The sequence below is a fragment of the Hypomesus transpacificus genome, chromosome 11 (genome assembly GCF_021917145.1).
Source record: "Hypomesus transpacificus isolate Combined female chromosome 11, fHypTra1, whole genome shotgun sequence".
In the NCBI taxonomy this organism is placed as follows: domain Eukaryota; kingdom Metazoa; phylum Chordata; class Actinopteri; order Osmeriformes; family Osmeridae; genus Hypomesus; species Hypomesus transpacificus.
The window spans coordinates 2857714-2875302 of NC_061070.1; the positions used below are offsets into that span (position 1 = coordinate 2857714).

The 17589-nt window shown below is 46.1% G+C and overlaps 3 protein-coding genes across 3 annotated transcripts; all 3 read right to left on the reverse strand.

Annotated features, from left to right (window-relative positions):
- Positions 1-1655: 1655 nt before the first annotated feature.
- LOC124473685 (histone H3.3-like) lies at positions 1656-3380 on the reverse strand. The gene is made up of 2 exons (XM_047029317.1): positions 3284-3380; positions 1656-2021 (listed from the first exon to the last, which is right to left on the reverse strand). The coding sequence occupies exons 1-2, from the start codon at positions 3378-3380 to the stop codon at positions 1684-1686; spliced, it is 435 nt and encodes a 144-aa protein (XP_046885273.1). The 3' UTR covers positions 1656-1683.
- Positions 3381-11928: 8548 nt separating this feature from the next.
- On the reverse strand, positions 11929-12463 carry LOC124474273 (histone H2B-like). The gene has a single exon (XM_047030252.1). It carries the CDS (start codon positions 12373-12375, stop codon positions 12001-12003), a length of 375 nt encoding a protein of 124 aa, XP_046886208.1. The 5' UTR covers positions 12376-12463; the 3' UTR covers positions 11929-12000.
- A 757-nt stretch (positions 12464-13220) lies between these two features.
- On the reverse strand, positions 13221-13553 carry LOC124474278 (histone H4). The gene has a single exon (XM_047030258.1). The coding sequence runs from the start codon at positions 13551-13553 to the stop codon at positions 13242-13244; it is 312 nt and encodes a 103-aa protein (XP_046886214.1). The 3' UTR covers positions 13221-13241.
- Positions 13554-17589: the final 4036 nt, after the last annotated feature.

The following is a 17589-nucleotide window of genomic DNA, read 5'->3' on the forward strand; positions in this document are numbered from 1 at the left end:
ATTCATTATTTCATAATCATTTAGTTTTTATGGGCTTTATTAATCTATTAAAAATACAGTCGGCTCTTCAGATATGCGAGCCAGCTCCCGACGTTCACCTTCAAGAGCCGGCTCTTAGAGCCGGATCGTTTGTGAATGACACATCACTAATAACACCTACCGTAGACCCCAGTCCTTGCACCACCCCAAGACCTCAGAGCAGCTCCCTCCCCAAGGCTACAGGCCAGAGCATACTAGGCAGTAGAGAATTTATAATACATTACAGTACAATTCATGAACTGTCATCACCAGCTGCATCACGGGCACTGCACTATCCATAATTCCAGTTATTAATATTTGTGACATCTTAATCACCAAATGCATCACGGGCACTGTGCACAGGTGAATAAAGCAACGGGAACAATGCTCGTACGACTTTATAAAGGAAGCACGTATTAAAGTTATATATTGTGCTTATTAAATGTATGTCTTATGAACTTAGAAGTGTGCTCAAGCTTAAACATTGTGTCTCACACAGGGTTTGGGAAACAGTCTGTATTTTGTGTCGTTATCTCTCCATTTCAGAAGCAACCTTGAAACCGGGCTGAGACAGCAACCGAGCAGGTGGGACGCGTAGGCAAGAACAACTCCCTACTGCTCAGGAGAACAAGCTCAACCCTCTTTTCTCTTTTTTGTTTTACTGCACTGTATAATATATGCTGGGGCAGGGACATGTACCCAGTTGAACTTTGTGAACCAGCCCAAACTCTGTTTTGTTGCGGGTAGGGAAACGTAGACAACCCCAGAGCTCTGTACTTGTTGATTTCCAACTGCTGCATTAAAGTTGATATTATCGGACCTCTGCGACTCCAGACCACTCTTTCCACAATACATATTTGTGTCATTGAATACCATCATTACATATTGGATTAGACGCAAAGATTTTGAATCCTTCAGCAGTCAGTCACATGCCATGTTTAGCTTGTATTTGTTGGCAACACGTCATTTACACTGCTTAGACGCCAGGCTAAGGTTACACACATTACACACACATTTTCAGTCTTGGGGTCTGTGGACCCCCTGAAGTAGCCCTGGCCACCCCTTGGCCACACCATATATAAAAGTCAGGTTCCACCACTGACCCTGAGGCCAGCGAGAAGATTGTGGCTGACTCCTCCCACCCTGGACACTGTTCCAGCTACACCCCTCTGGCAGAAGGCTGCAGTCCATCAGGATCAAAACGCCACGCCAAAAGAACAGTTTCTCCCCGTCCGCTGCAGGCCTCTTCAACAAGGCCAAGGACTCACACTGACAACACTTGTATCTATACAAGTTTATCCACCACCTATTTCCATGTCATATTGCACTATTTTATATTTTTTGTAACATTTACATACATTTTATTTTAAATATTAGCCCTTTAGTATTATACTTCACTTACAAAGTCAATATTTTAAATTAAGATCTCTATGATCATTGTATGCAACTTCCCCGTCCAGGGTAAACTTACAGCCAATTTGATTGAGAAACTATAATGGACGGTAGTTTGCATTTCGAGTGCCAGTAGTGCCTAGACCCAAGAGCATTTCATAACGCATGACCAAGACGTTTGACACAGATGGTATTTGTCTTTTGGTTTAAACAATGAGGTGGCTCTTAAAAGGGCCTTTGTGGGTTTCGAGGTCAAATGATCCCGGGCAACGTCTAGGCGCGCTCTCCGCGGATGCGGCGGGCCAGCTGGATGTCCTTGGGCATGATGGTGACCCTCTTGGCGTGGATGGCGCACAGGTTGGTGTCCTCAAACAGACCGACCAGGTAAGCCTCGCTAGCCTCCTGCAGAGCCATCACGGCGGAGCTCTGAAAACGCAGGTCAGTCTTGAAGTCCTGGGCGATTTCCCTGACCAGGCGCTGGAAAGACAGCTTGCGAATAAGCAGCTCGGTGGACTTCTGGTAACGACGGATCTCTCTCAGAGCCACAGTCCCGGGCCTGTAACGATGGGGTTTCTTCACGCCACCAGTGGCTGGAGCACTCTTACGAGCGGCTTTATCTTATAAACTATTATCTGTATAAACTTTAAAAGTTTATATGGTCGGTTTGTCGTCCGCTGATTGGACTGCTCTCCCGAGCAGACTGATTGGCAGACGTTCAACGCTTTCTCCTTTGGCAATTGGGCGCGGGGACCTAGCGTCTGTTCCCGCCCACACTTGAAACCTTCTGGCTCCGCCCTGATCCTTCGCACCGCTGCGCACAGTGGCGGGCAAGTTGTTGATTAAAACATGTGTACAAAACATGTGGCCTAAATGCATACTTGCATTTCAGATCGACCTGGTTCACACCAGTGACAAGCCAAACAAATACAGCATTAAGTTGTGTCAAAAGACTTGGCATATTGACCCATGGTAATCATTTCCTGACCATTCCTAAGGGATGAGCACCGGCGTCTACAATGTTGGCATGCAGGCTACATGACATGTAGAATGACCGATAGTTAATGGAGGTAACGATAGTTAATGGAGGTAACTCCAGTTCTATGAGTGGAGCGGAGCCCCATAGGGGAGCTCTGCTCCTAATGGTTTACCCGCTGCCTAGTGCAGCCAATGACTGAAGATCAAAATGTACCCGCACCTATCACTCACACAGGTGCCCTATATAAGGGGGTGACAGCCGTCACTCATCCTCCCAAAAGTATTAAATACAGCCGGGTTGAATAAGTCGAGCTGGGCCTGCAACCCTATGGGGCTCCGCTCCACTCATAGAACTGGAGTTACCTCCATTAACTATCGTTCTATTTCGTGGAGCTCCGCCCCATAGGGGAGCTCTGCTCCTAATGGTTTAGGCGGAGCGAGCGAGGCCAGATATACCCCCAGTGAGACTAGATCTAAAAAGACACATCATCTCACAAGACACCGAGGACAGACCTGCTGATGTAAATAATACATAGGGTCTGTCCTCCCGGTCAGGCCCCTACTGTGACACAGAGAGCCGTCCGGGGTAAGAAAAAACAGGGGAAGTTTACTTAGAAACTCATGTTGTTTCTCTCGCCTGCACAACAGCATAGCTGGAGGGGCAACAGAATACATACAGTAAGGACATCTCAACTGAGAACGTCTGCCTGTCCCACATTTGGCGATATAACCAACGAACAACTCGCATCTAGGGCCCACAAGAACCTAGCAAGTTGTCATCTCGCTACACCTGATCCACCAGCCATGCTGAGGACAGAATGCGCAAAAGATGAGGAGGAAACGTCCAACAGATAATATCGTACAAATGGTGAAGGCGACGACCAAGACGCCGCCTCACAAATCTCCTCCACTCCCACACCCCTGAGGATGGCGGCTGAGGCTGCCACTCCTCGGGTGGAATGAGCCCGAATGCCAGGTGGCACGGGACATCTCATAGACTCGTATGCGAGACCAATAGCCTCGCAGAGCCAGTGAGAAAGTCTCTGTTTGGAGAGTGGCAAGCCAGCTCTCGATCCACCGTAGCAGATCAGTAACTGGGGAGAAGATCTGATACTTGCTGTGCATTCCAGATAGCGCGACAGAGCGCGCACTGGGCACAGCCCATGTAAGCGTCTTTCCTCCTCTCCGCTGTGCGGAGGCGGGAAAAAGGCTCTCAGTTCGCAGCTCTGTGCCCTGAACGCTCGGCTAATCACCTTGGGGATAAAGGCCGGATTAGGACGCAACACTGCTCTCGTTCGATCACCCGAGATGATCAAACAATCCGCGCGCGTTGACAGAGCGCACAAGTCGCTCACTCGCTTAGCCGTAGTCAAAGCGAGGAGCAGACTCGTCTTGAGAGAAAGCAAACGTAATGACACGTTGTCTATGGGCTCGAAAGGTGGTCCGCACAGAGCGTCTAACACCAGAGATAAATCCCATGTAGGTGCTGACGCTCTCGGAGGTGGCCTGAGCCTACACACCCCAGCCAGAAAACGCTTGACCAGCGGGTGGCTGAACAGTGTCGTCTTGGCGAACCCTTCGTGACATGCGGAAATGGCAGCCGCGTAAACACGCACAGTGCTCGCGGCTAAGCCCTCGTCAAACAACGATTGTAAGAAACACAAGAACATTTCGACCGGACATGAGACCGGGTCAAGGTTCCGTTTTCCACACCATTGTGCAAAGGCTTGCCAGCGCGACGCGTACCCTCTAGCAGTAGATTGTGCGCGCGCACCCAGAATGGTCTGAATGACAGCATCAGACAGACCCCTGCGCTCTAAGAGCTCCCTCTCAGTAGCCAGGCCATAAGTGGGCCTCCGATCACTGGAGGGCTCTTCACCAGGTCTCCGGCCTGAGAGAGCGCATCCATCTGGTGAGGTATGGGCCAAGGCCCGCCTACCAGCATCCCCATCAGTTCCGGGAACCACGGGGCTCCGGGGCGATCGGGGGCTATCAGAATGACCGACAGCCCCTCCGACCTCACCCGAGCCAGCAAGGGAAGGATGGAGGCCAGAGGTGGAAATGCGTACAGTAGACCTCTCGGCCAGGAACGGTGCGCGAACGCATCGACTCCCAGCGGAGGTCTGTCCTGTGTGCGCAGCGAGAACCATAGAGGACACTGTGTGTTGGCTCGTGACGCAAACAGATCCACCTGTGCTCGGCCGAAGCGTGCCCAGATCAGAGAAACGATGGACGGTTTCAACCTCCACTCGTCCTCTCTCGGGCCGCCCCTTGACATCAGGTCCGCTCCTTCGTTGAGCAGACCTTGAATGTGCTGAGCTCTCAGGGAGCGCAGGTGCGTGAAAGCCCAAGTCCACACTTCCTCCGCTAAGCGATGAAGAGATGGAGAGCGCACCCCTCCCTGTCTGTTGATGTAAGCCACCGTCGCCCTGTTGTCGGATCTGACGAGAACGTCTTGATCCGTCAACACCAGCGCGAAATGGCACAGAGTCAGTCGAACCGCTTCGAGCTCCAGGAGGTTGATGTGACGCGTCTCTGACGGTTCCCATCTTCCTCCTATTGAGCCCGCCTGACATACTCCACCCCACCCGGTCAAGGACGCGTCCGTAAAGACCGGGTAGAGAGATGTCACTCTGCCCATGTCGACTCCGCGCGTCAAGACACGCGGGTCTCTCCAATGGCTCAGATCGGCTTCGACTGATCTCGGTATCACTAGCAGTCTGCGGCGGTGTCGCACCGGATCCAACCGCAGCTGAGCGAACCATCTCTGCAGCTTGCGCATGTATAACAGGCCCAATGGCACTACTACATGAGCCGCCGCCATCAACCCCAACAGGGACATCACCGACAGTGCGGTGATTGTGCGTGAGACCCGGAACGCACGGAGAGCTATCGAAATAGCCTCTCTCCGTGGTGCCGACAGTCTGGCTCTCATCCCAACAGTGTCCAAATGGATACCTAGGTAGGTAAACTGCTGAGCGGGCCATGGAGCGCTCTTCTCCCAGTTGACCGCGAACCCCAACTGGCTGAGCTGAGTCACCAGTGAGATCGCGTCCTGGATAGCTCTGTCCGGAGACTGAGCCAGAACTAACAGGTCGTCGAGGTACGCCAGAATGCGTATACCCCTCCGCCGTAACGGTTCTAGAGCTGCTTCCACGCACTTGGAGAAAGTTCGAGGAGCCAGCGCGTACCCAAACGGCAGGCGCGTGTACTCGTACTTCTTCCCCTCGAAGGCAAAACGCAGAAATCTCCTGTGCTTCAGTTTGATAGGCACATGGAAATACGCGTCCTTCAGATCTATGCTGATCCCAAAGTCGTTCCGCTGCACACAAGTCAGCAAACGCTTTATCGTCAGCATGCGAAAGGGCCGTTTGGCCACACTCTCGTTGAGCACCCTCAGATCTAAAATCGGTCTCATCTGCCCGTTTTTCTTGGGAACCAAAAAATAAGGGGAGTAGAGACCCGAGTTCTCTTGATCTCTGGGGACAGGGATCACCGTCCCTTTGGTCAGTAAGCTCGCTATCTCTTTCCGAAGCGCGAGCGCTTTCAGCGGGCAGGACAAGCGTGTCTCCCTCATTCCTCTGAAAGGAGGAGGAGTCCGCATGAACTGGATGGCATAACCCTCTCTCAGTATCCTGTCTAGCCAGCCTGACAGTGAGCATGACTCTCGCCACTCTGCATAACGCAGAGAGAGCGGGCGTGCGTTCAGCTGCGGAGCCGCAGACAGGAAACGGCCGTACTCTCGTCTGACCCCAGCCGCCGCTGTGCACCGACTCGGCGACACAGCCCAAGGCGGGGTTAACTCGAAAGGGCTGGAGCAGCGTCTCAAGGCCAAAAGAGGCCTGAGTGCTGTCCTCATTATGATCCTCGGGAAGACTCACAGCGCGACCAGAGGTCTGCGCGTACTATTGCAGCGGTGGCTCATGTAACGTGATAACAGAGTCACACGCTGTGTTATGGTGCATGGGGGCGGCTAGCGGTCTGGCCACACGCTTGCTAGCTGGGCCAGACTCCGCTATGTACGTGCTCGACTGTTTGGCATCGCTAGTAGTGGGAATCTCGCAAACCGAAACCAACTCATTACTCCGCTTGACAACAGTACGAGTGCTCAGCTCTGTAACTGTCGAGACTGTAAGAGGCACTGGATGGAACACTTGTCTTTCTAGGAAAGAGTAAAGCGGAGGTCCAAGCCTCTTTATTTCATCCCTACAAACAGGGGTGGGAACCGCCGCCTCGGTCCCCGCCGCCAGGTCACGCCCTCCTCTTCTTCCCACCTCCGCATATGCCCCAGCAGGTGCTTCCTCTCCTCCTCCAGGCGCGAGAAGCGTTCGGACGCTGCAGCCACAGCCGGTCCGAACAGGCCCTCGCCCGTCACCGGGGCATTCAGCAGGGCAGACTTGTCCGCCTCTCTCATGGCCGTCAGGGACAGCCAGAGGTGGCGATGAACAACAAGGCTGTTGCCCATTGCTCTGCCTGCGCAAGTAGCCGCCCCCTGATTCAGGTGGAGCGCCGCGGACGCCATCCTGGCCACCCACGACGTCTCCTCCGGCGACAGGCCCTCAGGTTTCTCTGTCGAGAGCTTTGAGACTGCCGCCGTTAAAAGGGCGGCGTTGCCGGAGGCTGCCGCTGCCTGCGCACCCCAGACATAAGCTTTGTCTGCCAGAGAGGCAGTAAGCTTGTCACGGGAGGACGGCAGGTTTGCCTTCTTAGCCGTCATCCACGCGCTGGCCCCCGGCACCAGGTGTGCCGCGAGGGACGGTTCCAAGGGCGGGGGGCCGGTCTTAACCGCCTCTCCCAGCCCGGTCACCCTCGTGAAAGGGAGCAGCGCTTTGACTGACGCATTAGCCATCAAAAGCGCTTCCCAGGAGCCCTGCACGTAATCAGCCAGCTTTGGCATAGTGGGGCACAGGGGTTTTGAGGTCTTCATGCGTTTTGCATGGGGGCCAACCTCCCACGGGTCCTCTATCTCCACAGGAGGAGAGGCCGGCAGGGGAAAGCCCATAATCTCCGCTGCTTTCTTAATGATTGCAGGGAAATCCACCCTTCGAGACAGTGCAGAAGTGACAGTAGGGCCGGGAGCCAGCTCCTCGTCATCCTCCGAAATTGAACTAAGCGCCCGCCCTTCCATATCAGGAAAGGACAGGGGGGCTGTGCGCAACAAGTTCTTCAGGATAACCTCCACAGGAGGGTCCCTACTAGATGGTTGCGCCTCGTTTGCCGCCTCGAGGTGGTCCTCAAACTCCGAACTCTCCTCGTCGGAGAGCAGGGCCGAGACCACATCTTCAAGGGACTCTTCCACCTGGAAAAAATCAAAGCGCAACCGCCTCTCCGAAACGGAGAGGCAAGCGCATGATTGGGGAGTCCACCAACCCGTCCCTGGCATGCCGGGGTCCCAAGCACACGAAACAGAATTTGTGGCGGTCCCCCTCAGCCTCCAGGTAACGGCACCTGCACTTGGCTCTTAAAAGAGCCTTGCGCGGGAGCGGTGGCATGGAAAAGCTCATTTTTCTTTTCTCCGCGATGCTCTTCTATCTTCAAGCCAGTGAATTCAAGCAACCCGTGCTGAATTTTTTGGGAGGATGAGTGACGGCTGTCACGCCATTATATAGGGCACCTGTGTGAGTGATAGGTGCGGATACATTTTGATCTTCAGTCATTGGCTGCACTAGGCAGCGGGTAAACCATTAGGAGCAGAGCTCCCCTATGGGGCGGAGCTCCACGAAATAGAACCTACTGTAAGACTTGTTACTTGTTGGTGTGAGACATACTGTAGGCTACAGCGTGACTGTATTCCATGGTGTGTCGTTCCTAATAGCCTGTTTGTGTTAGGGTTCGTTTAGGAAATGATTCAGACTGTCCTCACACAGACACATATAAAATACATACATGTATGTTCACACACACATCCATACGACGGAAAAGTCACATCCACATTGTGAACGTATGGGGAAAAAACATTTACACACATGAAATGGTCAAGTGTTATGGATGAGAAAGAAGCTTAGAGAATGTAAGAGTTCAGTATATCCAGAAGTCATTTCAGTAGTTTTTCAGAATTTTTACTGAAACAGGAGCAAGATAGCTTTGAACTAGAACAAACCTTTCAAAACACTGGGTGACCAAACACACAGGTCAAGAAAGGTAAAGCAAGCAGGATTCTGGAATATGATCTAGGTCAAAGATTTTTTGCTGTTGCTTCATTTCTTTGCAAGACATATAACAGCCCTGCCCTGAAATGCACCCCCAATGTAATTTCTGTTCCGTGTATATCCCGGTATCAAATTGTTCAAATCATTCTTACTGAATTACCTGATTGAGGGGACTAGTATAAGTAACCAGTATGTGACACTTTCATAGTCAGCAGAGATGGGAAATTACCAAGGACAAATACTTTCTCACTGTACTGAAATAGTTCAAGTTCAAGTCTTTTATTGTCAGATGCACAGAACAACAAGGTCACACTGGGCCCTGAAATTCTTAGGACAGGACAACGCAAAGCAACCTGGCATAACATGACATATAAGAACTCAGAACATAGATTACATCTATAATAAGCTATAATAAACCTCACAAAAATACAAAATAATATAGGTACAATAAACAATACACTAAATCTCTAATAAACATAATAACCTATACTGACCTTAAACCTATACTAACCTAAAGACAAGTGGGATACAATTAGTGCAATATTGCTAATAGTGCAATCAGTAGCTGAAATTGACAGCGTGTCATAGATTTTTCTAGTATCAGTACTTTAGGTCATTATTTATCCTTGATTTTTTTACACAAATATCTATAATTTTGACTTCTTACATTTTCAAGCCAGGCATGTTACTTTAGTTTTAATCCGTATTTGGTGGCATGATCAATATTATTCATGGTTTTTGATTCTTTGTTTTGAAAAGAAAAGTTTGCATCTTAGATGCGTAGGCTACTTGATGAGGACTCTACCATACTCTACTGTACAATATTGTTTTCTGCTTTCATTTACTCTGTTTTAGGCTTCTCCTCTTCTTTCACTGTGTTTCCACACAAAAAAATACAATGTAACCATCTATTTTAAAGAGGTTTCGAAAACAGACTTTCAACTTTCGGGTTTAATTTTGTCTACCATGTGTTAACTTAGTTCCATTCAACTCAAATCCTAAACGTCATTGTAGTCCTACTTGTTTATAGATATTTCCCTCTCTCTCAATTCGCGCCTTTCAACAGGGCGCTGAAGTTGCTCGCCCGATAAGCAGCCACGAGATAAACTACAGAGCTGCAACAGTGGTGCCAACGGCTCATGATTACTAATAGAAAAAACAGCCAATGTATGCACTTATTGAATATTGAAAGAATGATCTATGATAAGCAAATGTATCAATCATGTATATCTAATTCACTTAGGCTTGTTGTAACCTGGACTACATCTGTTGTAGGTGCACTTTTTGAGGTTCATGTTGTTTGATTGTAACTTGTGTAACCTCATGCTCATATGGTTCTTGCCATAGGCACTTATTTGCGACAATCTCGTTATGAACAGTGACCTATGCACTTTTGTAAAGCTCTCTTGGAAGTCGCTGTTTAGGGATCGATATGTTAGTATTGCACTGATAGTAGTAGCCCCCCAGATAGCAAACTTCATTGAAACTACGTTGAATCAACATTCCGCTGTCAACACAAATTTCGTTGAATCAACGTCAGACTCTGATGTTGATTCAACATCATTTTGCACCCTTATTTAATATTGAAACAACGTTGAAATCACAACGCAGAATCAACGCGATATCAATGGTATTTCCACCAATATTACTATTGAAACAACGTTGTAATCATAACCTAACTATAGATCAACATGACTTCAATGGTATTTCAATCGATATATCACAGAAAGCGTAGCCCTATAATAGGTGAAACTGTCCTGCTAACAGCCAGGATAAATGTTATGAAGGCTATCCTACACATTAGGTTTATGTGATATATAAATGAAAAAAGACTATTTTTGTTAGTAAAAATATTTATTTGTAAAAAAAATAAAAAATAAAAACGTTCACTCCTGCTTTGTTTGGCGTCCAGCCCCACTGTTTCGGGCATAGCGCAGTCATTTTGGTGTGGCCTGGGCAAATGCAAATTCTGAGATTCCTGTCCCCATTTGCTGAGTTGGGGCATCTAAAACAGAAAACATACAAACAAACACAGTTATAACTTTCAGTTGTGATTTTTTATGCTGATGAATGTTCTCTGTGTAATCAAGTCTGCAGTCAAACTTTCCAACGTTCCACCCCATTACAGTTATGACCGTTTCTTACGTTCATTTGTTAAAGATTTGCCACAGCAACTAAGAAAAGTAGCCTCCTACATTGATATATCTAAACCACTATTTCAAACTAACAACGTGTAGTTTTTCATAATTGTATTGTGCAGCGTCAAACTTGACATTTCTCTATTGAAAGTGACTGGGCTGTCGATCACGCCGGTAGACTAGCCTAGCTCTATACGTTAACACAGTCTAGGCTAGCTCTACCAAATTGAGAAAATGACGATTCCCGACATAACCATTGGATTTTTAAGCCGGAATGTTTTGAGCTTGGTATGTATCTACCTATTAAAGTACACGTTTTTTTTATATCCACATTTCTGACGAGGGACTAGAAATAGCTCTAGCCATTAGCACTAGCTAGCTACAGTACCAGTAGTACAGAGTTGGTAAATTGGCTATACACATTCAATAAATACAATATTGATGGAAACTTGACTATGACTGAATTTAATATAGACAATGTAAATTAACGATAAACGTCTGCAAATATTACATTTGGTACAATTTCACATTAAATCAATATTCTGCTTACCTGATGTGGATCCACAAATGAGAAGAACAAGTTCATCTGACGTTGATTTACCAAACGATGGTCTCCCGGTCAACTATAGCTCAATGACTTTTCGATCATATTTCCCGGTCAACTATAACTCAATGACCTTCCGATCATATTTCCCGGTCAACTATAACTCAATTACTTTTTGATCATATTTCCCGGTCAACTATAACTCAATGACCTTTCGATCATATTTCCCGGTCAACTATAATTCAATGACTTTTCAATCATTGTTCCCGGTCAACTACAAATCGATGTTTAATCAATTAATCAGGACAACTATAAATCAATGTTGTTCCAATGTATCCTGTGTTTCATCGATATTGCAATAGTGATTCAACGTTTATTTAGCATTGAGATTTCAATCTCGACCATTCTGATGATTTAGATGGAAAATCAATATTGATTCAATGTTGTCTTACTATCTGGGCCATTTGTGTTCATCATACATTGTTATCGAGATGTTGTTGCACCGCAATCGGTTCCTATTTAGGCGTGGTCCACTATCATGCATCATACAGGGAGAACAAAAAAAATCTGAGCAATTCAATGGCGGTTCATGAGGTGGTGTCGGGAAAGAATATAAACTTTCGTCTGTATGAGTAGATAAACCTGTCCTTGTTCACCAAGGTTAGTACTTTGTTCATATATAATACAGGAAGACAATTAAGCAAATGTGATGGACTTTGCTTTATTTAAGAGACCAGTGGGTGGCTCTTAAAAGAGCCTTTGGGGTAAATTTGAAAGAGGCCGTTTACTTGGAGCTGGTGTACTTGGTCACGGCCTTGGTTCCCTCGGACACGGCGTGCTTAGCCAGCTCACCGGGGAGTAGCAGGCGGACGGCGGTCTGGATCTCCCTGGAGGTGATGGTTGATCGCTTGTTGTAGTGAGCCAGGCGAGACGACTCTCCGGCGATACGCTCGAAAATATCGTTGACGAAGGAATTCATGATTCCCATAGCCTTGGATGAGATGCCGGTGTCGGGGTGGACCTGTTTCAGTACCTTGTACACGTAGATGGCGTAGCTCTCCTTCCTAGACTTTCTGCGCTTCTTCCCGCCCTTTACGGCGGTCTTAGAAACGGCTTTCTTGGAGCCCTTTTTGGGCGCGGGCTTTGCTGGTTCAGGCATTGTCAGTTGTCGTTGCTTCTCAGAAACGAATGATGAGGGCTGGTTGGCTACCCGGTTTATGTACCGGGAGACATGCACATTTTGAGGCACGCCTCCTGCTAGTCGCAGCACACAGCTGGGAAGTGACTTTTCCAAGATATTCTGAAATCTACTGCGCGTGCGTGGGATTTACCGACCCCTCTTATCCTTCAGTAATCATAAACTGACAGTCAGGATTACTCAAAGGATATATTTGAAACCATTTTACACTTTGAAGTACCTTTTACACTTCAAGGGATCAAGCTCGGAAGTTACGACGAAATCTCTGGGCAGTTTACCGCCTAGTTGAACCCGAAACACGTGGTTATTGACGTCAGAAGCTTTGTTAAATTGCAGTACAATGCAAACCCCCATGCATCCAGGCCTGAGTCAATGTTTTCTACAACTGTTTCAATAAAGCATTCATTGAGCAGATGCTACTATCTAAAGTGACGCACAGTACCGGGTGATTTGAACCCCTTGCATCTCGGTAAAACGCCAACAATACCCTTTGATCAAATGCTTCGGATCCGCAATGACCACTGAAATACAAATCGAACGTTTCAGTATAGTTGGTACTCTATTAGCCTTAAATGGATTTCTAGCCTAGACTGGTTTTGAAGTTCAAATGCGCCAAGAACTATGGGACGAAACTAGGCCAGTCAACCCAGTTGTTCATTTTGTATTATTCTCCTCGGACACGTTCTAAATATACAATGAACTTCACTAAACGCTTTTCAATTGAGACACTGAACACCTGGATTATGGAAACATGTCTCTGATACGCAACATGTGGGGGGCTCTTAAAAGAGCCTTTGTGTTGATCATCGGTGCTTGTACTGGATGCTTTAGCCGCCGAAGCCGTACAGAGTACGTCCCTGGCGCTTCAGAGCATAGACCACGTCCATTGCGGTCACAGTCTTTCTTTTGGCGTGTTCAGTGTAAGTAACGGCATCACGGATGACATTCTCCAGAAACACCTTCAGTACACCACGCGTTTCTTCGTATATCAAACCTGAGATACGCTTAACGCCACCGCGGCGTGCCAGGCGGCGGATAGCGGGTTTGGTAATGCCCTGGATGTTATCACGGAGAACCTTGCGATGACGCTTGGCGCCTCCTTTGCCGAGTCCCTTGCCGCCTTTGCCTCTTCCTGACATTGTTCAAAACGTCTGCAGTGTCCACAAATGACGATGGTTCAACTAGTTTGGAGCCAGGATGCTTATATTCTGTAAGCGGACTTGAAGGAGGCCCCAGTCCCTTATTTGGAGGGCGTTGCGAAGGGAGAGAACGTGAGTCAGAGAGGGAAAATATGTACATTTTACGTTTCATTCCTTTAGCAGATTTAGGTAGACATATTTGTACATATAATTATATACTTTACATCCGTTAAAGGGGTGGTTGACTGGGTTTTTTGGGTACTTCACACTGTTCCTTACCAATGTAACGTTGGTTGGGCTGAAAATGGCCCGGGTGCTGTTGTATGCCCCCTGATACATCCAGTAAAAGTTTCCTCGGAAAACAATGCTCTGTTTTCCAATTTTATCGCATGGTCATGAGTATACAGATGAGCTGCGCGCTGATTGGTTGGTTTACAACTCAATATATGTGTACATGTCATTGTAGTTTGCTGTTGAGTGTTACTTGTTTCTATTTGTGTGTTGAAGAAAAAAAATCCCAGTGCCAGAAAGCCTTAAAATGTATTGTTTTTCTTGCAGTTTAGTAAACTCATTGTAAAAAAAATAAATAAATACGTAAATAAATAAATAAATGGAAAAATTGACTTTTGCCACTTGTGAATCGATATGAATCGGTAGAAAAACTGAATCGCGATTTACATGTGAATCGATTTCCCCCCACACCTACTAAATAGACATTACATGTTGGCAAACATTTCAATGTTTGTCTTATGGGTGGAGCCCAAAGTGATAAAAGGATCATTTTAATATGTTCATATTCATCCCCTTACAAGAAAAATGAAAGGTTTTCTTACTTAGCCCTTTCTCACCACCAAAGTCTTGGATGACCCGACTTTTCCAATTCTGCTGAATTGTTTTCTTGTAGGTGTGAGCATCTAGCCTGGTCCTAACTAGACCCTCGTACATTTCATTTGTACAGAGGGTCTGGGATCTCTCGATTGAAAAACGTTAACTTCCTTGAAGGCGGGTCCTCTGTTGAAGTTTAAAACTATTGGATCCGCCCAGAGCCACTCTGATTTGCCATAACCAATCGCAAGCGTTTGCCTTAGCCAACTCCTTCACCACTACTGTAACGGAGCTAGCTGCTAGCTGGAAAATCAAACTTTTCCCGAACCCCGTGGGGAGGAGGGCCACAACATCATGGCCACCAACAAAACTCAGCAAGGAATGTTCTTGCTCTGGCTTTCACGTATATTCGGCAGCGTTGCCACAACTGCAGAATAGTTTCGCTCGCATCTTTCTCCGCCGCCATTGCCAAACTACTCATACAAGTGTACAACATTAACGTCATTGTTCTCAGCCACTCCCTCTATTCGCTTATTGGACCTACAAACAATTTGTTTCTGGAAACCGACTTCAGAGCCTAGATCCCAGACCTAGTACAAAATCAAAATCTAAATTGAGTGGAAGTGCGTAGGAGGGCAGAGCCAGGCTAGTGAGCATCACCCTCAATGGACAGTTTGGAGGCTGGTTTCCACATCTGCCAGATCTCTTCTGGAGTTGGATGGTTGGCTGTCCACCCCTGCATCTTAATCTGCCCATTCAATTTCCTGGCTGATGGTTTCTGATGGATGTATTTTGCTGTCCACAAGATGGGGATATTGCACAGTGTTGTTTGTGGTTTATTCACTGCATTGAAGAGCAACCACTGTTTGATCAAATGTTGCATCGATGTTATGGTTAGAACATGCAGTTAAATTGCCCTGTTAAGGTGTAATTCATATCCTTGATCCAGTGTCCACGTGCATTAGGCTCTCAAAATTATACTCCAGATAAATCTGTTTTGGTGAGATATTATTATTAAGTTTAGATAACATATTTAGAATTTAAGTTAAATACATGAAGTATAATTCATAACTATATTGCGATACAGTGTTGTTTAAGCTTCCCTTGTGAATGCAAAGATGTCGCTTTTTTCTAGTAGCTTCCACAACACTACCTTTTGGGCGAAGGTTATGGATTGGGAAAATGTATTTACAGTCATGGTTCTAAATGTGTATTTATAAGGACATATGATTAAAATACACTTTGTAATGTGATAGATGGGCAGTTGTCAAAGGTTGTAACATTTGGTTTTTACCATCATCATCATCATTATCGCCTATCGTCATTTGAAACTCATCTGGACGATAAATGATGTTTTGATCAAACTGTGGTTAAACTGCCTCGCTGTGTTTCCTGTAAGTAACTTGACAGCGTTTATTAGAAATCATAAACACTTTCACCACATTTTCCGTCTTTAGGGTTTTAAACAACAGAAGTGTGAGCAGCACCTGTGTTTCATCTAATTGTCTGCCAGAGAGAAAAACTTTTAATTTGATCATGCAATTATAATGAGATTATAGATTACAAATTATTTTGCCTGTATTATTTTAGATTGGATTTTGTCGTTCCAAAGCCTTTTCAACACTACGAAAACTGACAGGTCTCATAGATAATAATCTGATAGGCTACAAGAAAATCTACGTTCTCGCTCTACTCAACACCCGGTGGTGTCTACTGAGGCCTTATGTCTAAGACTCGGACACCCTCTCCCATCTCTTGAAGAACTGTAAAGTTCCCACTGCTTCAAAAAAGGAATAAAAAAATTCAAACATACTCTGTTTGAACTGATGCCTTTGGGCAGACAATACAGAACAATAAAAACACGGACAAACATATTAAAAAACGTTTTCATCCCAGAGCCTTAGTCAACCTAAATGTTGCTGCACATACAAGCTTAAGTGCAATATTCTATCTCTATACGTGCAATTTTAGGGAGCTATGCAATAGTGCATTGTGACGGATGTGTGTGTTTTAACTTACATTCTTAATGTTTCCAAATTTTATCCAAAAGTTCTTGATTTATGTCTCTTCAGATGAAATAACATGGAGTTTTTAGCAGTTTCAAACACATAGATAGAAGCTTTAATTACAGATTAAAGCAACAGGACAGAACTCTGTCCAAATTCTCTCTTCCAAAGTTCTTTTTTTTCTGTCCTATCACACATTCTCATACATTCCCGAAATCACCATTGGTCATATTGATCGTGAAATGATATGCCCTCGGTTTCCCATTGAATCTTATTCTAAAAATGAAAAGTACATTTATGTTATGCTGATGTTTCATAGTTCGGGGATTTCCATTCCAGAACTTTATTCAGGTTTACCAACTACACTTTGGTTTGTCCTGGCCTTCTTTCCTCAAATTCACTGAGTTCAATTTGGCTACAACTGGCCTCAGATAGTGGTAAAGTATATTTCGGCCTCTTGCTAACTTCTCTCTGCAGTATTACGTGGTTTGACTAATACATATCTCTACTTTTCATAGACAGTACATGTAATTGTATATAGCGGGACATCCCTTCTCAGTATGAGAATTATTTTGGAAATGCTTGAGAAATACAAGGTGTTGCGTGACAAATGGTTGACCTGCATGAGTCTCAGGCAGAATGCCCTGCCACTGTATCCAAAATAAACGTATTGGTGCACAAACTGTAACTGTTGACGCAAGTAGGAGTGCCGCCGCGGTGAGCACAGAAGCCTAGGCCACAGGTCCGGGTGGAACCGGGTAGTAGCAAATATACGTCACCACTAGGCCCAGTAGGAGATATTCTGAGGCCAGTTGTAGCTGAATTGAACTCTGAGTGAATTTGAGGAGCCAGCCTATGTCACAAATATTCAAACGATTAACTTAAGGCCAAAGTGGAGAAGGGTTCCTTGTGAACAGCAGCTGAGCATGGGTCAGTTGGTCCCAAGAGATGGGCGAACGGTGTTCTGAAGGGAGGGACGAAGGCCTCCGTTGTAAGTTCACCTACTCACATACTTATCCTGGGGTCATTTAAAATAGTTTTTTTCAAAAGGATTTATTCACAATATCACACAAAAAAAAAGAACACAAAATCAGGCCAACTATTAAGATAAGTGTACATGTGACCTTTTAAATTGAATTTGCCAAAAGGATTTATGCAGAACATATATTTCTTTCTTAAACTAATTTGTAAGAGTAAAAAAAAAC